General features: G+C 36.6%; 2 protein-coding genes and 1 pseudogene across 6 annotated transcripts; 2 read left to right on the plus strand and 1 right to left on the minus strand.

The window, feature by feature from the left end:
* Window positions 1-724: 724 nt before the first annotated feature.
* On the plus strand, window positions 725-9,027 carry LOC141647846 (mannosylglycoprotein endo-beta-mannosidase). 4 transcript variants are annotated; one of them, XM_074456195.1, is made up of 12 exons: window positions 725-930; window positions 1,061-1,231; window positions 2,177-2,315; window positions 2,557-2,784; window positions 3,590-3,648; window positions 4,271-4,319; window positions 5,061-5,291; window positions 5,686-5,855; window positions 5,935-6,139; window positions 6,425-7,084; window positions 7,165-7,392; window positions 7,945-9,027. In XM_074456195.1, coding segments are annotated over exons 1-12 (2,910 nt in total). In that variant the 5' UTR covers window positions 725-928; the 3' UTR covers window positions 8,713-9,027. The 4 variants fall into 4 exon arrangements, with proteins under 4 accessions (XP_074312296.1, XP_074312295.1, XP_074312298.1 ...); XM_074456194.1 differs by lacking the exon at window positions 725-930 and having other exon boundaries at window positions 935-1,231; XM_074456197.1 differs by lacking the exons at window positions 725-930; window positions 1,061-1,231 and adding an exon at window positions 1,414-1,549.
* Window positions 9,028-10,883: 1,856 nt separating this feature from the next.
* On the plus strand, window positions 10,884-12,803 carry LOC141647847 (microtubule-binding protein TANGLED). 2 transcript variants are annotated; one of them, XM_074456198.1, is made up of 4 exons: window positions 10,884-11,079; window positions 11,176-11,321; window positions 11,732-11,790; window positions 11,900-12,803. In XM_074456198.1, the coding sequence occupies exons 1-4, from the start codon at window positions 10,993-10,995 to the stop codon at window positions 12,706-12,708; spliced, it is 1,101 nt and encodes a 366-aa protein (XP_074312299.1). In that variant the 5' UTR covers window positions 10,884-10,992; the 3' UTR covers window positions 12,709-12,803. The 2 variants fall into 2 exon arrangements, with proteins under 2 accessions (XP_074312299.1, XP_074312300.1); XM_074456199.1 differs by having other exon boundaries at window positions 11,903-12,793.
* On the minus strand, window positions 12,769-13,763 carry LOC141647848 (putative UDP-glucuronate:xylan alpha-glucuronosyltransferase 4; annotated as a pseudogene).
* Between the last annotated feature and the right edge of the window lie 8,621 nt (window positions 13,764-22,384).

Here is a 22,384-nt window from a genome sequence, read left to right on the forward strand (position 1 = left end):
CACTTTCATTTGAGTTTAATATCGATTAGCATAATATCAAATATATTCTCACACTTCACTTGATTCCTCTTTAATTATTTCTCTAAATTACAAATATCTACTCCATTGGTGTCGGTCATTTATTTACCTATTTCATATTTGGGTGTCTTGTTCATTTCTTTTTTTTTTTTTTTTTAATTGGGAATGGTCCTTTCTCTCTACTTGGGTTTTTTTTGTACAAAAATCAAAAGGCAAAAAAAAAAATAGAAAATAAAATAATTAAAGCTAAATAAATGACCGAGACGAAGGGAAACCAAATTACCCATTTGACTTTTTACCGTCTATGGAAAGCACTAGGCTATAATCTCTTCGGTACTATTTTCAACAACCAAGTCATTTTTTTTTTCGCTAAACAAATGACTGGGACATAGGGAAACCAAACCACCCAATCCAAACTAAACTATCCATTCGACTTCTCATGGTTTACGGAACGACACTTTGACCACGTTAGTCTTCATTTATATTTTATTTTTTCGTGTCAAAATTATAACTTTACGAAACTTTTTTTTCTTTTGTAACAAAAGTAAATATGTTAATTTTATACAATTTTTTTTAATATTTGATAAAATATAATCAATGTCAATATTTAACAAGTTTAAAATGTTTGAAGCAAGATGAATTGTTAACTTTAAAATGTTTTTTTTTTTTTTTGGTATATTTGCTTATTTGGGGTGGATTGGGAGGTAGTAATTGAAATATTCCAAGACACCCAAGGTGGATAATAGGTAGATGTGATTAAGCATGATACATACCCATCATCTACATTGGAGTACAACTAGCAGAAGAAGAAGAAGAAGAAGAAGAACAACACTTGTTTCCCTGGCGCCAATCCAAATCAACAAAAACCGACATAACAGATTGATACCAAAAAAGGCGCGAAAAACGTGTAATGTGAGTCATTGACCACATTTCCACTTCAAAGAGTCAACTTCACTCTTTCTCTAACTTCCCCACTATCTTCTTCCTTATCTCTTTAATCAATTACCAACTGTTTTCCATTAATCAAATCAAATCAATTTAGGGTTTTCAATTCACCTAATTCAACAATGGCGGAATTGGGGAAAAAGCTACTGAGTTCTGGTTGGTTAGCTGCGCGATCAACTGAGGTCAACTTCACTGGAGTTGAGCTCACTACTACTCACCCTCCTAACGGTCCTTCTTCTCCATGGATGGATGCCGTTGTTCCCGGAACGTAATTCTTATTCATTTCAATTTATCATAACCTCTTTTTATCTAGTTTTTATAATTTTTTGGGTGTCAAATGAGCAATACAATATCGGGGTTGTGGGGATTCGAACCTGGGACCTATCATCCAATAAACCTCTTTCTTAACCACTAGGCTATAGTCTCTTCGGTTTTGTCTAGTTTTTACATGTTGTCATGTAATTTGTTTGTTTTACATGTTAAATCTGACAATATGATGTGATAATTGATCTGCAATATTGCAATGTACATGTTGTTTGATTTCGAAATGGAGTGATTGTTTCTAGTGACGGAGATAGGATTTGAAGTAAGTCTCTTTTGAAACAGTCTTTATGTGTGAACCCGATCCAAAGGCATATCGTTAGCAATAATTAATGCTTATTAGTTATTGCTAACTGATATATGGGTTGCTTTACATCCCTTTTATGCTTACAACCTCTTAATTAAGTAGAGTATTTGTATACTAGTTATAATAGGGTAATTAAAAAAATTGAAAATTATACCCAAGAGTTTATATTTTCTTCTATCGCGGCACTGCCTGCTAGCCCCTGGCGCCACCAGTGGTCGTTCGGTATGTTACTTGTTATAATGTTTAATATTTATGAAAATGTTAACTGCATTTTGTATTTAATTGGGGTTCGGAGTTGGTGATTTTGGCGTTCAGCTGCCTATTATGAAGAGAGATTCTCATCTTCTAAAGTTACTCTTTGCACTAATTATAAAATTGTAAGGTGGATTACGAAAAAGTTCAATGTGGTTAATGGATTTAACTGGGGTTTGTGACGCTTTGATAATGTTGTAGTAGCAATAAGCAAAGAAGATACATTACTTTTTATCGTACTACTTCAGAGCGCAAGCAGAGATGATATTGCTGTACATGCAAATGTGAATTTGTTTTACTTATCCAGAATTATTTGCTTGTCTATATTTGCAGGGTATTGGCCACCCTCTTAAAAAATAAGCTTGTCCCTGATCCATTTTATGGGTTGGAAAATGAAGCAATTATTGATATAGGTGATTCTGGGAGGGAGCATTATACCTTTTGGTTTTTCACAAGATTTCACTGTAAGCTGGTCCGTAACATGTAACCTAATAGTCACTATTTACATACAAAAGTACAAAACTAATTAGGTGTTTTATATTAATTTATCGTGTACATGTGTAATATCTTTCATGCTTAATTGAAATGCCTACCCAATAATCGGAAGATAACGAATCAAAGAAATTAAAGTAAATGGATTTGTTTCAAAAATTTTATGTTACTAGAAGCTAATATTAGGTTTTCCTCACTGCTTGACTTCATGTTGTTTACAGGTGGTGAACCAGCATGTGGATCTGAACTTTCGCGCCATAAATTATTCTGCAGAAGTCTACTTAAATGGACACAAAAGAACTCTATCGAAGGGGATGTTTCGCAGACATTCTCTTGATGTGACCGATATATTGTCTCCTGACGGTCTAAATCTTCTAGCTGTTGTTGTTTACCCTCCTGACCATCCGGGAAAAATTCCACCAAACGGTGGTCAAGGCGGTGATCATGAGGTTTGCACATCTTTAAATTAGCGATTATTGAGTGAATTAGGGAATCTACACCATGCTTATGAGGAAAGTAACTTCTGTTTAGAACTTTAGATGCTGGCATCAGAAGTCTGATGTTTCCCCTAAAATCTCAATTAACTTCTGAACTGAAGATTTGGAAAGTAAATTGTGTCACGTTTTAGCGTCATCTCATGGGACAGCTATAGATCTTAATCTTCGATCCACCTCTAGCCCTTGTCCCGTTTTCCTCTAGTATAAATACACCAGCAAGTCTCCATGTGAAGTTTACCACTTTAAGTAATGGTCATTGATCTAAGTTTGTGATAAAAGAAGATGGAGGGAAATTCTCTCTAGCGTTAAGCATTCCACCCCATAATTTTCTAGTTAAAAACTTTTTAAGCTATATCTTTGTAATATGTGAATAAGTAGTCTAATTGGCTGGGTGTTCCAATCTTAAAAAGACGAAAAGGTTAGCCTGAGCGGTGAGCAGTGAACGACTGCATAATATCCCTGATTAATTACATATGTGAATTGTGAACTCTATGTCATGAGTTATAGTATGTACCATATCATTAAATCACGGTTTCATTTCTCGTGGCCTAATTTCGGTAAAAGCCGCCAATATGCCTTAAAATATGGTTAGCTTCAAATCCTTGACAAAATGGTCACATGTAGCGGTCTTGATTTAATTTCATGATATGTACTTATGGTCTGCGAATTATTGTACTTTTATAGTAACCCAAAATTTGAATAGACCGAAAGAAGCGACATTTATTCAACTTTGTATTGTCAATCTTGTGTATGGCAGATTGGAAAAGATGTTGCTGCACAGTATGTGGAGGGCTGGGACTGGATGACTCCTATCAGGTGATTCTTGTAAACTTGAATTAGTTATATGGATTCTGAAAGGCCTTTGCATCCTAATATTTGTACTGTTTCCTCTGTCTGTCATTTCTTCTCATTTTGGTTGGCATTGAGATCAGGGCACACTAGTTTGGTTTTACTCCTGAAAGCCCTGATCACTACCTAATGACTGAAATTTGAGCCAGTCTTTTCTCTTATCTATTTATTTATTGAAGTATATAAATGGATCATTTGGCGATTTCTTTAGATCCAAATTTCCACTGCTTTAAATTATAATTTTATATTGATTTGACATCATTGCGAGGAATGATAACTGAGTGAACCCAATAGAATTGTGAAGCAGAAGCCGGCTGTGGTTGATAATCTTTATTCAACTTGAACAATTGTTTGAAATACAGCGGGAGAAAAGTTACTTTAAAGTGCAAAAATATAATCGTCAAGCAAACAGTGCTACACTGAACTTTACATGTTGGTTGAAATCAAATCTGTGAATTAGAAGGAGAATGATGCACTAATTTATAATATTATAGTATGAAATAGTGCCATGTTTTCTTTTGAATTGTCACACAAGACTCTGGATAATCTTGACTCTGCTGAAATATTCTTATCGTTGAATGACCAACAGGGACAGAAATACTGGAATCTGGGATGAGGTGTCTCTTTCTGTTTATGGGGTTAGTACTATGCTCAACATGAACTATTTTGTAAAGAGCAAGAGTGTGTTTCCCCACCACCCACTCTCCTCTCTTTGGTTCATAGCTTTTATCGGTCTATGAGTCTAATGGCTTCAGCAAACAGAGACTTGCACGGCCATCCCCAAAGTTCTTAAATTAATCTGTGCTTGTATTTCTTCTCCATTTTTCTCGTTGCCCTTTTCATTTCTTTGTTTTTGGAGGCAACTTGCTTTCTTCTCCATTTTAGCTCCTTTTCATCTTCCTCCCTCTAGACTTGTATCTATCTACCAATTTTCAATGAAAACTTATCTACTGGATTCTTTTAAGTGGCTAAGCCTCCAAGACTCAAGAGGCTTGGTCATTGGGGTTTCCTTCTCTATTAACTGTTCTCTCTTTAATTATGATTTTTTTTTTACTTTTTAACTCTTTAAGTGACTCCCTTTGAGGAGGCCTTATTGTTAGTCGATGATTTTTTTCTAAGAAATTATGTTAAGGTCTACTACTTTAACCTATAGAAAGTGAGGTCAGTTATGTCTTCTTAGATGGCTGCCTAGATAATCACAAATATGAGAAGTTGGGGTCTAGGAGATTGCATTTATTGGAACCAAATGCCTCTTAACAAACATGTTTCCTTAAGATATTTTGTGTGCCTTCTGGAAACATTTCTGACTGTATTTCATGAATCAAATCTATTATCTTGAAGTTCAGTCAGATGTCTGATAAGTGATGACTGTGATGCAGCCAGTGAAAATAACAGATCCCCACTTGGTGTCGTCATTCTTCGATGACTATAGGAGAGTATACCTACATACTACAACTGAATTGGAAAACAGAAGTGGGTGGGTTGCTGAGTGTTCTTTGAACATCGAAGTGTCCATTGAACTTGAGGGTGATTTCTGCCATGTACAGCCACTTCCAACTCAGCATCTATCTATCCCTCCAGGAGCATGTGTCCAGTATTCCTTTCCGGAGGTTCGTACTTGTGCTCTTTTTGTCCAAATTGTTTTTGACCATGGAGCGGCAGCCTGCAGTGTAGCTGAGTTATATCTCTATCGTGCATAGTTTAAGTCTTTTCTCTCCACAAGAGGGCATATAAGAGACATATCTCTAATCTGTTTTCCTTTTGGAACATCTTTATAAATTTAGGTTAGACTGCATTTTATATCTTTATAGAAATCTGCATCTGCTGCATTTATGCTGGTGTTGTTTACTTTACTTTTCGACTCTCGTATTGTAAATTAGGTCCAGGACTTTTAGCATGAACATGTCCAGACAAAATTTTGTGGTTAGCTTGATATAGTAGTTTGATTTGAGGTTTCTAGTATTTTACATGCATGCTATGTACACACTTAATTTTGCCCTGCAGTTTTATTTATACAAGCCCAAACTTTGGTGGCCAAATGGAATGGGCGAGCAACCTCTGTATAATGTCAGCATTACTGTCAATGTTGATGGATTTGGAGAGTCTGATATGTGGAATCATTCTTTTGGGTTCAGAAAAATTGAGAGCTATATCGATCATGCTACTGGTGGGAGGTAGGCTTGCAACTGAACTGTATAATATTACCATTTTGTTGATGATGTAGTTAAGTACCCACACATCATCCATTCACAGGCTGTTCAAGGTTAACGGACAACCCGTTTTCATCCGTGGAGGTAATTGGATTTTGTCAGATGGTTTACTACGTCTTTCCAAGAAGCGATACCAAACAGACATCAAATTCCATGCTGATATGAATTTCAATATGCTGCGCTGTTGGGGTGGAGGATTGGCTGAAAGACCAGACTTCTATCATTATTGTGATGTTTATGGCTTGTTGGTAAGTCACACTTTTGTTAATTTGGTTGGAATACTTGTTTTGATCAGGCTCCGTCATGAATGGAAATTGGAAAATATCTGCATCATGTAAGATGTGTTTGGAAAAGTTAGCGTGTCATTTTTATGTGTACTCCAAGGGCATTTTGACCCTCACAGATTTCCAACCAAGTCAATAATGACCACCCCTCAACGACTTTGCCAACTAAAGCTAATTGCCATATTAAAAAAAAAAAAGTTGGGCTGTATTAGGCGTAAAGAATAATTTTTTCTCTAAAATTTTGTGCAGGTATGGCAGGAATTCTGGATTACTGGAGATGTTGATGGTCGAGGAGATCCTGTATCAAACCCAAATGGTCCGTTGGACCACGACCTTTTCTTGTTCTGTGCTAGAGACACTGTTAAGCTTCTTAGAAATCATGCCAGTCTTGCTATTTGGGTTGGCGGAAATGAACAAGTTCCGCCTGATGATATTAATACTGCTCTTAAAAGTTACTTGAGATTGCATCCATATTTCGCTTGTGGCAATGGTAATGAAGATAAAAATTTGTCAACTACAATTGACCCTAGTTTATATCTAGATGGTACTCGAGTTTATGTGCAAGGGTCAATGTGGGATGGTTTCGCTGATGGGAAAGGAAACTGGACAGATGGTCCTTATGAAATCCAAAATCCTGAGGACTTCTTCAAGAATGACTACTACAAATATGGATTTAATCCGGAGGTTGGCTCTGTTGGAATGCCAGTTGCGGCTACCATCAAAGCTACTATGCCTGCCGAAGGGTGGGTGATACCATTATTTAAACAACTTGAGAATGGTTATGTAGAAGAGATACCAAATCCCATATGGCAGTACCACAAATACATCCCCTACTCAAAACCGGGATTGGTTCATGATCAGATTTTGAAGTATGGAACTCCAAAAGATTTGGATGATTTTTGCCTAAAGGTGAGCCCAAGTATAGTATGGTTAAGTTACTTTTACAAGTATCTTGGCATCGGTGACACATGTCTTATCTTTAATTTCAGGCTCAACTTGTCAACTATGTACAATATAGAGCTTTGCTGGAGGGATGGACTTCCCATATGTGGAGAAAATTTACCGGTGTTCTAATATGGAAAACACAAAATCCATGGACCGGTTTGAGGGGTCAATTTTATGATCACCTTCTCGACCAAACAGGCGGTTTTTATGGTTGTCGTTCTGCTGCAGAACCCATCCATGTCCAGCTAAATCTTGCAAACCATTTTATAGAGGTATATCTACGTCTCCAAAAGAGTGGTATGACAAAAGTTGCAAAACTGACCCAACTTGAGACCCGAATAAAAATCGAACTGAAGAACCCAAATATCTCTCAAACTCCAAAATTACCCAATCTGACAAACTTTTTGAGCTGATATTGTCCGACCCAAAACCACTCAATCCGATCGGAAATGAAACCCAACAACACAAAATGATTAATTTTCAATTGCACTTCACTTTTTCTATATGACAAAAACCCGGCCTACTAAACACGCTGAAAATCGCCCGACTGAGACCTGCCATGGCGCCATATAACCATTGACCTGAAATGACTCACTGTACTGGAAGTCTGGAACTGACCCTACCCGACCCGACCCGACTAGCTCATAATTTCCCCAATCTGAATGACTTGTTTGTCAGATCTACAAAGCACGAGAAAACTAGCCATTTTTGCAAATTTTTCTAAGTTTGACTGAAACGGAGACCGTGAGAAACGTCTTAAACAGTTAAACCATACCTTTTATGTACTAATTTATGTACTAATAGTCAAACTTCTGTGTCCCCAGGTTGTTAATACTACAGCAAAACAGCTATCTGATGTAGCAGTTGAAGTCTCAGTATGGGATTTGGAAGGAACGTGCCCATTCTATAGTGTTCACGAAAAGCTTTCCGTGTCTCCAAAAAAGACAGTACCCATAACAGAGCTGAAGTATCCAAAATCTAACAATGCAAAGCCAGTATACTTTCTTCTCCTGAAACTATATCGCATGTCAGATAATGCTGTTCTATCAAGGAACTTCTACTGGTTGCATCTACCTGATGGTGATTACAAGCTGCTAGGACCATATAAGTCGAAGAAAATACCTCTTAAGATAACATCAACTATATCCATCAAAGGATCCACTTATGAAGTCCATATGCACGTGGAAAACATCTCCAAGAAGCCACACCCTAAACAACAGCTTCACAATAACATCTTTTTTCATGAAGTTCGTCATGTTGATTATGATAGAACTGAAAATAAACAAGGTGGGATTCTTCAAAAGCTTTTCAAGTCGCTTTCATGGGAAAATAACGGTCTGAGGGTCATTGAAACCAGTGGAACTGATGTCGGGGTCGCATTTTTCATGCATTTCTCTGTTCATGCATCAAAAGAGGATCCAAAAGAAGGGGGAGACACCAGAATCCTTCCTGTGCATTATTCTGACAACTATTTTTCGTTGGTACCAGGTGAAATGATGACAATTAAGATGGACTTTGAGGTTCCTCCGGGTGTCACTCCAAGTATAAAAGTTGACGGTTGGAATTTTAATGGTGGAATTACTGTTTTGTGAGAAGTAAGGGAGGTATGCAGTGTTTCTGGTTCCTCCATACTCTGCACTGTAGATTCTTGTCTCTATCTGATCCTTGCTAAGCCTGCTGTACTCTGAATGACCGTAACTGTAGCTAATCATCGCATTTCTGCAAAAGGATGAAAATAAATATTACATGTCTCAATTGTACCGTTTGTTGATATTATGGTCAAAATTGGATAAGTTTGATACTTGGAACTCCATCAAAATAATGTTGGTTTCTCTCTTCAATGTTGTTTGATATTCCAATTATCATGGCAGCATGAATGAGAGTGAATGCCTTCTCTTTTCTTGTTACTATGCTGTTCATACTCTTTTTTACTGGAAGAAGCATCAAGGGGGTATGGCCATTTGGATCATACATTACTCTCAATCGTATAGAACTCCGGACTACACGGCAGTACGGGTAGCATGAGGAGATCGACCTTCTAGAGTAAACATCTTCATCGTATTAAGTCTCCATTTGTTAGTTTTGGGTTACATGAGGTCTCACTTGTGACCGTCACAAATGATAATTTGTGTTTGGATTATATACTCCATCCCACTTTTATTTTCGTCTTGACCTTACCAAGACCAACAAATCAAAATGCATATACACAATTCTTTTTTTTTTCTTTTTTTTTTTTTAGTGAGTGTATGTGTTATTTTGTTATGTCCTATTTGAAGCGGGGTCTCTTTGTGAGCAATGTGAAGATGATGTCCAGTATTACACCATTACTTGAGATTTACAATTCTTTCTCCAAATCAATCAAGTGAGCAATGCATGTGCACAAATGTCACGACTTATGTTTTTGAAAATAATTTCGGATTATTAACCAACCATTCATTAAGGGTAAATTGATAAAAAAACACCCTTTTATGTATCAAAACTTCAAAATTACACCATTTTTTTCTTATTTTATTTTTACAATATTACACCCATAAACTATAATTTCCCTAAAATTTGATACCCATGCTTACTCCGGCGCGACAAAAAAGAACTTACCGGTGGAATAGTGTAAGATTCCTGCTAAATTTTAGCATAAGTTTCCTGTTATACCCTTCATATATTCACTCATTTGTTTATATTTTCACACTTTTATCTTTCTCCCTCATTGTTCTTCACTAATTTGGAGACCAATACCATTTAATTTTAAAACTATACGCATGGAAACCAGTAATTGAATTGGTAAAGTTATCATTCAAATTTTCGGAGGGATATGAAAGCATGATGCAATTAAAGAGAGAGAAAAATACCTCAAATTCTTCCGTAAAAAAATAGAGATTGTGCAATGAAACTGTAAAATAAAAAAGGGTAAATGATAGGGTGTTATAAGCCAGGTGTAAAACGGTTAGTTTATAATTGGTTTGGCTGGATAATTAGATGGGTATCAAATTTTAAGGAAATGATAATTTATGGGTGTAATTTTGTAAGAAAAATATAAAGGGATGTAATTTTAAAGTTTGGTATATAAATGAGTGTTTTTATCGATTCACCCTTAAATTAAATTGAACTATTTTACACGTGACATGGACCAATAAATCTTATAAATAAATGAGAAAAAAAAAGTAAAGATCCAAATTTACGTTTTTCCTCACTTCATCCTGGTATTTGACTTTTTCACTATTTTGCAATGAAAAAATAAGAGTAAAACCTAAACTATTACGGAGTACTTGTGAGTTGGTCTCCCTTAAAATGAGTCATTTTGCTCTAAAATAATAAGACGAGATTTTGACACCATTTTACATTCAAATGTGACCATTTTAGTAAAACAAAGGTATCATAAATTGTAATACTAACTGAACCATTATAGTTATATTTGAAATGGTCAAAATTCTATTTTTTGATAAGATAAAAATGATCCGTTTCAAATAAGGATTTATAATTAATAAATGAGATATTGAGAGTGATTGATTATGTTACAAAAATATTGAACGTTGGATCTAATAGAATGGCGCCACTTAAATCCAAATAAACGGCGATGTAGGTCCACAATCGCACATTTTGGCAAGAAAAATAAAGGTTGACCTTTGAAGTAGTAGAACTGGAACATGACCGTTCACATGTTGTTTATTCCATGTATATTCGACCGTTGGAACATAAAGAAAAAATGTCCGTTACTTTTTGTTCCCCAAACCAAACCCCTAATCTCACTTCCTTGAGTCCCAGTTTCAAACTTTAAAGTACTACACTTTGGTTTGAGAGAGAGATTTAGAATTGAAAATTTGATCTCAAATATATATTTATATTTAATATTTAATAATTAATTTGAGCAAATAAAAATGGTGGCAAGAACCCCACCAAGACATAGGAAATCAATGGTGGCTCCTCCTCTCAGCCCTACTCTTCTTAGAGATACCCTTCTTAAGGTAGTTCCCTTTTTTATTGGTTTGATGTCATGTTTCAATTATATCAAGAAGAGGTCGTCTCATATAATGGTGAATTGTCAATTGATTGCATTTCAGGTTGATCAATGTATGACAAGGTTGCAAGAGTTGCAGTACACAGCAACAGGAGGAAACAAAGTAGTAAATGGAGTCAAACTTAGTCCAAGGAGTACCAAAGCTTACTTTAAAACCAGCCTTAGATGCAAGCAGGAATCAATGATGAGGTATATACTATTTCATCCATTTGCGTATGCTTTGTTTTTATCTACAGAACCGCTCTGGACCTAAAGTTTGAAATCGATTTTTGATGCTATCTATCAAACATAGTTTGGATTCGATTTCTATGGTATCTATAAAACATGGGTTAGTTAGCCCAATGGCGGATTATTGCTGTGTTGGGATGTTCTGCTAATGGGACACCTATATAACTATATGTAAATAAATTAAGACGCTCCAAAGTGTAACTTTTATAGGTTGATAATTTGATTGAAATGTCACTATATACATGGGTCAGCACTCAGCACTCAACCTATGCTAATCATTAGACACGCTCCAAACCAAACATTATTGTTGAATATTTGGTTGACATTTTAGTATATATACTGACTGATGCAATTCTTTCTGAAAATTGCAGGATTAAGAATAATGGCACAAAAAGGTCTCCATCAGGAAAACTTCAACCAAATCTAACAGGTATAAACAGACACAACTTTTAGTCTTATTTATCTTATTTCTATTTATTTTTCTAGGATTAGAGATAATTGTTGAACTAATGCTGATTAATAGTTGATAATATCGACAGCAGGTGAATGGCGATCAATGTCATTAAAATCAATGCTAGTAGGAGAAACAGTTGCAGAAATCCTGCAAGTAAGCAAATTCACCAAAGAAATCATGGCAAATTCCAACCTTGATGATCCTAAAACTCCTCTTTCTAGGAAACAAAGGCCTAACCAACAAAAAACCCCTATTGAAACTCGAAGAAAGCGTGAAAAACAGCATAGATTTCGTGTAATTCAAGCCGAATCCCTCACCCCATCCATGAAACGAGCTCGATCACGAATCAATTTCAAGGTTTCACCCCCAAAAAAGTCTGAATTTGAGAAAGAAAAGGTTGGTTTTAGTGCAAGGTATGTGACAAATAAGGTATCACCAAAGCATAAGCCTTGGGCTAAGAAAACTGTACTTTTTCCAAATCCATTGTTTCATTCATCACCAACTTCACAACACCAAAATTTCTGCAAGACCAACTCTCCTGTAATCATCGGGAAAAGGAAAGAAACTCCTCATAAGTTCTTGGTGAAGTCTCCAGTGAAAATCAAGAGCCCACAACACAAGGGTTTTGTCTCAGTTTCCCCCGTTTCAAAGCTTACAGCGTTGAGTCGAATATCTCCCCCAAAACAACACACGTCTAAAGCATCTAAGCTGAGACGATCTCTCTCACCATCTAGGCTCGCGAATAGATTGGTTTCTCCCTTAAAAGGAAGGAGGAATTCAATGGCAAGTAGTTGCGACGGGTTGATGAATGATTTAAGACATAAGCCTCCTGCTTTGATGATGATGCCAATGAGGTTCTCAGCTTCACGAATGGCTGTTGAAAGGGGTAATTAGTTTGTATTCGCTGTAAGTTCCTTGTCCAAAAGCACACAAAAAAAAAAAAAAAAAACTTGTAACGATATTTTCTCAATGTCTAATACTATGATATAATTTCATTCTTTGAAAAAATTTGGTGTCAACAGTGTCACTCACTCATCATTGTCAGATCGCTATACCCCCACAATGCATTTGCAACTGGTTTGGCATGGTATCATGGACTCGCCACCACAATGCATGGAAGTGATCGCTTGCGCGTATACACGAAGATCCTCCCTATCCCAATTACAGTCACGATCTTTAGAACATGTCCAAGGCTTTAGCCCAAAGAAGTGAATCGCGTAATGTTCTCTAGGAACAACCCGTTCCCCTGCTTCGACATCATCAAGAAATAACTTCAAACAGATTATCTGGTTTGATAACCTATGCCAGTACGTGAAGACCTCATTAACATAACCCTGATCCCCGCCATTGTAAGACATAAGTGTGAACCGGTTGTTCATGAGTGTCTTGAAGAGGCACTCGGAGGGCTCTATTAGTAGCATTCCCGAGTTGAAGTAAAATTCATGATCAAATCGAGCAGAGAGTTGAGGGTAATTGAAGAAATGATCGAGGTTTCGCAGCACTATAAAGTCGGAGTCTATGAACATGACTTTGGAGTACTCAATCAATTGCCACACTCTGAGTTTGGTATAGTTCCATGCATTGTAGGCAGTGAGGTTAGCATAGGGACTCCTTATTCTCTCAATCAGCTTGATCTTCCAACCGGCAGCTTGGAGACCCATAATAGAACGATTGGAAAGGGTTTGATCAGCTAGGAGGACGAGGTCCTTGGTGGTGTTGGTGAGGAGGATGCTTTGCGCTAGAGCTATGGCTCCACATACATAAGATTCAGAGGAGTGTACGACTGTCACGTAGGCTTCTTTTGGCTTCATCGTTGCTGTAGGATGATGCTTTGAAATCGAGTTTGCTTCCAAATGCATCCTTCCTGTGTCATCGAAATTTGTATCACACGTTATTCTGTTTTTCGCTCATGGTAGTCTGCTATGACTTCTGCATTGTAGTTTGCACTATATTATAGCTATATAAAGAGTCCATTTTTGAAATAATGGTCAAAAATAAAATATTTGTCGTTTTGGGTCGGTTTTGAAAATATTTGTCAAAATGGTGTCTACGTAGGCTCGGGATTTCTAGACCTGAAACACGCCACTACTAATGGCGTGTTTTGTGAAGGAAACACGCCATTAGTAGTGGCGTGTCTTTACAACAATTTTTTTATTCAACTGACTAAACTTAAAAAAAAAAAAAAAAGTTTTGCATATATCCAAAACCTTTATTCCATAATTGATATGGGTAGCTTTCACATAACGAGTTACATAGAAAATTTGTACTTTGCCGTTATAATTTCTTACTCCATTGTATATATCGTGTCTGTCTTATCATCCTGATCTAATCATTTTGCAAGGCCTTGATAATGGAGGGCACTCAGGCTGATTGTAAGTCAACCCTTTCCTATAAGCATTTTAGCTAAGACGATGTGAAACCGTGCTTATTAATTAAAATTAAATAGTATTTTCTTTGTTGTATTTATTTGTTTACCTAAGATTAAAACACTCACCATAAAATAGAAAAAAAAAGAGAGAAATTAAACAAATAATTGAGACGGAGGAATACTCTCTAGTCGAGAAGGCGAGCCTGGTTGAGCAGCAACGTAAGGACGGGCGACCTCACAAGTTCCAAAAGGCATGCTAATGATCTCCTTTAGTTTGTCAACATTAGGCTTGTATATCCAATAATCACCTTCATGCCATATCAAATCATCACATCTAAATATCTCTAACATAGGTTCACATTTGGATATAAACACCCCATAAACATTCTTACTATTCTTTCTAATCGCGCTTTCGACTATAAGGTGAGCACTTGCCAAGCTTAATTGTAGCCTATGCACATCCCTAATCCCCTCCTTGTCACATTAGAAGAAGCTGGCTCTAAATCTATTGTTACAAGGTCAGCAATTCCACCTAAAAGTAGGCTGGATTGTTGGTTTGCCTTGAAATTGATCATGCCCACCCTAAGGGCTCTTTCATTATGGGCTAAGTAATTCCCTTTAATTACCTCGAGCCATTTCGAGGCATAGACCTTGGTCGACGAATTCGACAAGGCCAAGAAGGGTTTCTCAAGGTTGATGATATTGGTGGGTTGGGGTGGTCGAAGGCTATGGGTAACTAAGACGATTTTGATGGAGATGAGTAGTGAAAAAAGAGATAATATCATAAATCTTGTCCTCAAAGACAAAGACATTACAATGGCATATACTTTTGGTAACTTGGACATGGTTAAACTTATATTTTACATATATAGTTGGTCACTAAAATTGTACGAGTGCAATATAAATAATACTAGTAGATGATATATTATGATAAGGATTAGTGAGTGGTTCATAATAATGTTGTTGCATGGATGCACGACGTCTAGTAGTTGAAGTTTTATTTTCTAGCTACTTTCATATATACACAATACCTATAATACTAGGATGCTGCCCGTACATTGCATAATATTTTAAAATCTCCTTTTTAAATATCAGGTTATTTTTACGTCTTAAGCTGTTTTCTGTAACGTGTTGAGTTATTAGTAACATCAAAATTAAAAATTGTGACTCCTAAAATTATCATATATTAATCAAGTAACGAGAGTTTCAATTCCTAACTCTTAAAAATGAGATAAAATTAAAAAAAGTTGGGATAAACATTTCATTAACTTGCTTCAGTACTATTGTTTTGGTAAAAATTTACCAAGTTGATTTTAAGGCGTGGGTCAAAAGGATCGAACTATAGTCTATGATTTAAACAAATTGAATGTAAAACACACAGAGTTGGTGATGCGAAAAACCTAAATAGGCAAAAACTGCGGGGAGAGTCGGAATCCCACCAAAACAACAGATGGCTAAAGCGTCGAAGTTGAGACAATCCCTTTCGCCATCTAGGTTGGCGAATAGATTGGTTTCTCCACTGAAAGGAAGAAGGAATTCAATGACAAGTAGTTGCGACGGGTTAATGAGTGATTTGAGACATAAGCCTCCTGCTTTGATGATGATGCCTATAAGTTTCTCAGCTTCAAGAATGGCTGTTGAAAGAGGTTTCTAGTTTGTATTTGTTGGATTTATGCCTGGAATCCATTATCTGTATTGGGTTAGAGCTCTGTCTTGCGCCTTATTAGGCCATTCTGTATTTGGTTAGAGACTACTATATAAACTCTCTAACTCTTACCCTAGTAGTCATGCTTATCATACCGTCTGAATATATACTCTGAAAAACTCCGCACACATTAATAAAACTCTCTCCCTTATGCCATGTGGACGTAGCTAACACACTGTCGTTAGTGAACCACGTAAATCTTCTGCTATTCTTATCTATCTTTTCTCGCATCTGTTATAACAAACTGGTATTAGCCTTCGGGTTCCTGACCATCGAGAAAGATGTCGGCTATGAACATAAAAATCGATCGCTTTACCGGGAGAAACAGTTTAGTTTATGGCATATCAAGATGCGGGCTCTGTTAAAGCAGCAAGGGTTGTGGTCGCCGCTTTCAACGAAGAAGATGAATGGCGCAACCGCTGCTGTCACCGCTGAGATGGCCAGTCTGGAGGTGAAGGCACATTCAACGATTATGTTGTGTCTTGCTGATGATATCATCACTGAAGTTGCGGAGGAAGATATTGCCGCAGGTATGTGGAAAAAGCTTGAGAGTCTTTATATGGCGAATTCTTTTACCAATAAGTTGCTTCTGAAGCAACGTCTGTTCAGTCTGAGAATGCAGGAAGGTATTCCTCTTCGAGATCATTTAGATAAGTTAAACACAATTTTACTAGAACTGCGTAATATTGATGTTAAGGTAGAAGATGAGGATGCCACATTAATTATGTTAGTTTATTTACGATTATCGTATGAGAAATTTGTACAGTCTTTTATTGTGGGTAAAGATACTGTGTCTCTAGAAGATTTTAGATCGTCTCTTCATATTAGAGAATTGTGCCATAAGGCGGCTGGTACGGTTACAGAGAATCAGGCCGCAGGGTTAGTAGCTACCGGGGGTTATGAACAGGGAAATTATGGGAAGAAAAAGTATAAGAAGCCGTCTTATTCTGGTTCTTCTAATTCTGCTGGTACCTTTGGTTCTAGGGGTCCTAAACCTACTGATGTTTGTAACTACTATAAAGGAAAATGGCATTGGAAATTTAATTGTCCCAAGAAATAAAAACAGAACAAATCCGGCACTGTTGTTGTAGCAAATGCAGATTCCGAGGAGGATGATTATGCTCTAGCTTAGTTACCGATAGGGTCACACATCACACTGATGTGTGGATCTTAGATTCTGAAGCATCTTACCATATATGACCGCGCAGAGAGTGGTTTATAAGATGAGGGCAATATTTCTATGGCCAACAGTGCTGTTTGCAGAATAGTTGGAATAGGCTCAGACAAGATAAGGACATATGACGGTAAATTCTGCACATTGAACGAAGTTAGACATGTTCCACTGATGACAAAGAATCTGATTTCCTTAAGTACGTTAGACAGTAAGGGTTTCAGTTTTCATGGTGAAGGTGGAGTTCTGAACGTCTGTAAAGGTTCAAATGTGGTTCTGAGAGGTATCAACACTACTACAGATACAGGTTATAACAACGGGTAAAAACCGTTGTTAAAACAAAAAGCGGACGTTGTTAAAGCGGCCGTTGCAAAAGGTATTTACAACGGTTAGGTTATTTACTAAAGCCGCTGTGGAAATTATTCACAACGGTTAAAAGCGGTTGTTGTTGCGAGTAAGTCGTTGTAGAAAGTTTGAAAAAAATTTGGTGGGAAGGATATAACAACGGTTATCATATAACAAAACCGTTGTTATATTTTTCCCACCAAAATTGTGAAGACTTTTAACAACGGGTATACGTAAAATAACCGTTGTTGAAATTGTTAGTAACAACGGTTCTTCATTTAAAACCTGTTGTTGAATATTATGCACGGGTATTTGTGAAAGGTATTTACAACGGTTCTTTTTTTAAAACATGTTGTTGAATATTATGCGCGGGTGTTTGTGAAAGGTATTTAAAACGATTTTTGTTTTAGTAACCGTTTTTATTAAATTTTCGTAATTTTTTTAAAAATTAAATTTGTTTCATGCCATTCAAAATTCTGCATATATCAAGAAAGAACATATATCAAGAAGAAGATAAATCACAATTTTGGGTTCATCGAACTCAATAGATTCAATTCAACCACAACAAAGAAAGACATCATATATACTTACAATTTGATCACTTTACATGAACTAAGATTCCTAAAACTGTGCATCCCCCTAGCTCTATCTACAAATATCATTCCCTAACTTCAACAAAAAATTTAGTAAGCTGATCTAAGCTCTAAGTATCATGCATTTAGTCTTCATTGCAATGTTCTAAGACGTATTTGCCCAACATGTCCCTTACCTCGTCTATTTGGTGCCCTTTGTACTGAGGTACTTGTGGCGCGTTGATTACATACTGCGGAAAAAACAAAGACAAGACATTATTGTAACAACATACATCATTCAAAGATAGCAAACATCATGGTATAGCAAACAAGCAAGACAACATCAGCTCTAATTTAAAAAAAAGTAATAAACACATTATTAAATTACTAACCTTTTCTGGAATAAGGATATATCTTCGCATAATAATCTCCAACATGAACCGACAAACGTAGTATCCACATTGTATGCTATCCGGCTGGAGAGGGACCTATTATTACATAAAAAACGAAGAGATGAGAAGGCCCACATTAGAATCTTGCACTTTAGGTATTGTATTTGCGCACATATTATTATTAGACAGATTTTTGCACTTAAGGTATTGTATTTGAGCACGTACCCCTGTTATCGTAATAAAAGTAGGGCCATCATAAGAATCTTTCATGGGTTGATCCTCGTTAGCTCTTTTCTTCTCAAAGGCCCTTTTTTTTTATTAAAAAAAAGGAGGCAGAAACTCATATTTTTGGGGCAAAAATGAGCTTTTTGCTATAAATAAAAATTGAAACTTAATGTTATTATAAATAAATCAGTATTATAAACTTACTTAATAATCAAGCCCTTAAAGGTCTCGTTTGGTTCTCTATGCAAAGAGTCCAATCAAAAAACTTTCTTCTTGGTCGGCATGATGACTGCTAGCACCAAATGACTCCTACATCAAGAGACATCATCATTATTAACAAGTACATATATTAGTTATGAAAATGCAATTGTAGGTGGAATCGTAATATTAATTTGTTTATTACCCGATTTCATTATAAGGGGCAAATATGAGCTGTTTGTTTGTCGCCAATTCCCGAGTAATATAATCTACCCGATCTTCATACGGAATCAACGCGATATGCATAGATAAAATATAGGGGCACAGGAATCCGTATTGATCACATGGAATCTTGTTCTCGGGGATCACTCTCGATTTCTACATTATTACGGTATTAATTCCGGTATTTAAAACACTATCTAGTCAGAATATTAGAATATGAAATGATTTATTAAGAAACTTACTTCATCCAAACAAATAGGTGTTGGACATCAATCTCGTCAACGCCAGCCCAAATGGCTAGCAGCTCCCATGACAGAATTGCTTCGCGCTCAATCCCTAAAATATCCTCATCGAGCGAAATAATTATCAATTGCTCGTTTACTATGCGACGGCTAGCCTCCAAATACAGTTTCCTCATCGTCAGCATTCTTACTTTTAGCATGAATTCGCTCCCAGAAAAATTAGTGGAGTTTATACTCCTAACATCTTTCAGTGCGGGGAAATAATGCTTTTCTCTTTTTGTGCTACTACCACCAGCCTATACATGTAGATAAATAAAATAATAAAAAATCCAAAGGTAACATATCCTAGTTGGAGTAATAAAAATAAAAGAGTACTTAACTAAATAACTCATCAACTTTCTCTTTCAATGATGAGGCAGTAGTAGGTATGTCTGGGGACTTAGGCGTATCCGTCTTTTTTGTCCCCTACACAAAATTTCCATGCTTTTTAGAAATACAGAAAAAATATAAATAAAGGGAGGTTTTAAAAAAAATGGAGAAGTTAATTAAATACCTCATCAAGTTGTTGTTTCGACGAGGTAGTTGGCATCTCTAGGGACTTAGGCTTATCCGTCTTATCCTGTTTTTTGTTCCCTACAAAAAAAAAATAACATATAACTTTAACATATAAAAACATTTAACATATAAAAATTTAACATATAAAGGTATTTTTTCTAACCCCAACTGCTTTCGGTTGAGGCGGAGACGAACGAGCCAGGAAGATGTGAGATTCAGGCCAATGAACTTCCGACCGCATCTGCCAGAATGGTAATGTCGTCACGAACTGGGACGGGCAGTTGAAATTTTTCATGGCCTTCTAAGACTTGAGTTATCTCCACTTTTCTATGATTCGGCAAAAGTTTTTCGCCATGAATCAATAAAGTTTCCGCTGATTTGGTGGGAACGTCTACGAGACCCCGGCCAACACGCACAGCTTTCGCGGATTTAGGGTCAGCAAGAATAACTACCTTCCTGTTTACGGTCTGAAGAAAACACATACATTATATTTTATATCCCAAAATTTAATAGAATTCATATAAATTTCACTAATTAAAGATTTCATGCATACCTTGCCGAAAACTGTGAACTGATTTGAAGGGGATGTATGCTGCTGTTTTCCATCAGCCGTCTTTTCAAGTTGCATCCCCTGATTATTGTCAGCTGTGGCGGATAACTCAAGTTGCATCTCCTTTTCAGACTCATTTACCTAATAAAACTAACCAATGGCACGATGTCAGAAGTTATAGCATTAGAGCTGGCAGGGAACACACCCCCTGATCTTACCCAAAAAAGAGAAAAGAAAAATAAGGAAGTCATATATTTACCTTATCGGCTTTAGTTGTTACAACTTCAGAAGCAGTAGGTACCTGATATTTCTGAATCTCGTTGACCGATACTTCCTTCTTATGTATTGCCAAGGTAGTAGTGTTCTCGGCCTCTTGACCAATCTGTTGTACCTTACCCCCTTTAATGACATCCTCCATCATCTTCAATTCTTCTTCGGAAGGCTTGCCTCCAGAATTCATCTTTAGTATCACGGATGTCAATAACTGAACCTGCGTGCCAAGAATGTAATGTTTCAGCAATTTGTTTAAAACAATAACATGTGAACTTAAATGAAAATAATAGAATAAATGGTACCATGTCAGCCTTCTCAGCCTTTAGCCTTCCTTTTCTTCTTTTTCGGGGCAACTGTCCCATAATATTTCGTGACTCCAACCTGTAACGGGACGCCCCTCAATCGACCTAGATGTTTGGGTCGGCCGATCGCTCTAGCAAGAACGTCATCACGACCATTGGGAGTGAATTTCCCTTTTTCTACTTCCTTCAATACCTTCTCCTATAATATATTAAATAAACTTCAAATTATATTTGTGACTAAAATAATAAAGTTAGTAATGAACTCGTCTTAATAAAATAATGCTTACTATGTTGGCCAGCACTTCCTGATTATATTTGTCACACGGCCGGGATCTTTTAGGCGTGTGCCCTTCTTTATAAGTTACATGCCGATTCAAGTCGGTTACTCCCTTTGCCACCTACACATTAACATGGTAACAATTATATATATAAATGTGTATCAAGTCCAAGTGTGATTAAAAAAATCAAATAAACAGGGGGATGCATGCTACTTACGAGTTGGTCTTCTATCAATCTGTAACCGCCTCGAGAACCATACCATTTCCCATTCTTGCATGAAATGTTAGCACGATTTATTTTGCTAACGGCCTTCAAATTATATAAAAGCGCAAGTAGATGAGATAATAAAAAGATTATAGAGAACTCATTAATTAAAAAAATGATAGGTAAATCATTAAAAGGCGAGGATATTTAACCTCAAACTTCTCACTAGTTCGAATCGCTTTGAAAAGATCCCATTGTTCCTGAGTGATGGTGGGACACTTGTTTGACGGTGGGCTCTTACGCATCTCCCCCGTCTCTTTGTCCACATACAACCAATACTTACCAACGTCACACTTCCACTGCCTGAAGACACTCCTTGCCTTCTGTATTAAATACTTATCATAGCATTCGGCAATATCAAAGGCTTCCTTTATACGATCCAAGAATAACTGCGCCAATTTTGGATTCAAATTCCTAATTTCATCTAAATGGATAGGTACAAACTGTCTTGTGCAACATCCAATCCAAGTGGATAAATCCTTCGCATTTGGACCAGTAGGGAAACCCTTCGTGTTCCATGTTATTTTAAGCGGCTGTTTAGCCGCTATAGCTGCAAGGGCTGCAGGGCACTTCGTAGCACCCCTCTCACCAGGCTTATTATCCCCAGGCTTATTATTCTTTTGACTTCGTTTCCGTTTTTCACCCATGATAATCCTAAAACCCTAAATATGAATGAAATAGGAAATGAACACCGACATGCAGAGTATCTAAAACCCTAAAGAGGAATGAAAATTTAAAACAACAGTTTGAGCTTCTAAAATCCTAAAACCCTAATAAGAGGAATGAAGTAGATGATGCGGGATGATAAAGATAACAAAGAAGACGAAAAACAAAAAAAATGATCTTAAAACCCTAATGACGAAACACAAAAGTGAACATACCTGATGATAATGATGATGATAAAGAG

The sequence above is a fragment of the Silene latifolia genome, chromosome 3, assembly GCF_048544455.1.
Source record: "Silene latifolia isolate original U9 population chromosome 3, ASM4854445v1, whole genome shotgun sequence".
In the NCBI taxonomy this organism is placed as follows: Eukaryota; Viridiplantae; Streptophyta; class Magnoliopsida; order Caryophyllales; family Caryophyllaceae; genus Silene; species Silene latifolia.

Bases quoted from the DNA above. Each gene is read 5' to 3' on its own strand.
- LOC141647847 (XM_074456198.1), top strand. From the start codon at position 10,993: ATGGTGGCAAGAACCCCACCAAGACATAGGAAATCAATGGTGGCTCCT. The intron at 11,080-11,175 runs GTAGTTCCCTTT...ATTGCATTTCAG, and splicing joins TTAGAGATACCCTTCTTAAG to GTTGATCAATGTATGACAAG. The intron at 11,322-11,731 runs GTATATACTATT...TGAAAATTGCAG, and splicing joins AAGCAGGAATCAATGATGAG to GATTAAGAATAATGGCACAA.
- LOC141647846 (XM_074456195.1), top strand. The intron at 3,649-4,270 runs GTGATTCTTGTA...AATGACCAACAG, and splicing joins GACTGGATGACTCCTATCAG to GGACAGAAATACTGGAATCT. The intron at 5,292-5,685 runs GTTCGTACTTGT...TTTGCCCTGCAG, and splicing joins TCCAGTATTCCTTTCCGGAG to TTTTATTTATACAAGCCCAA.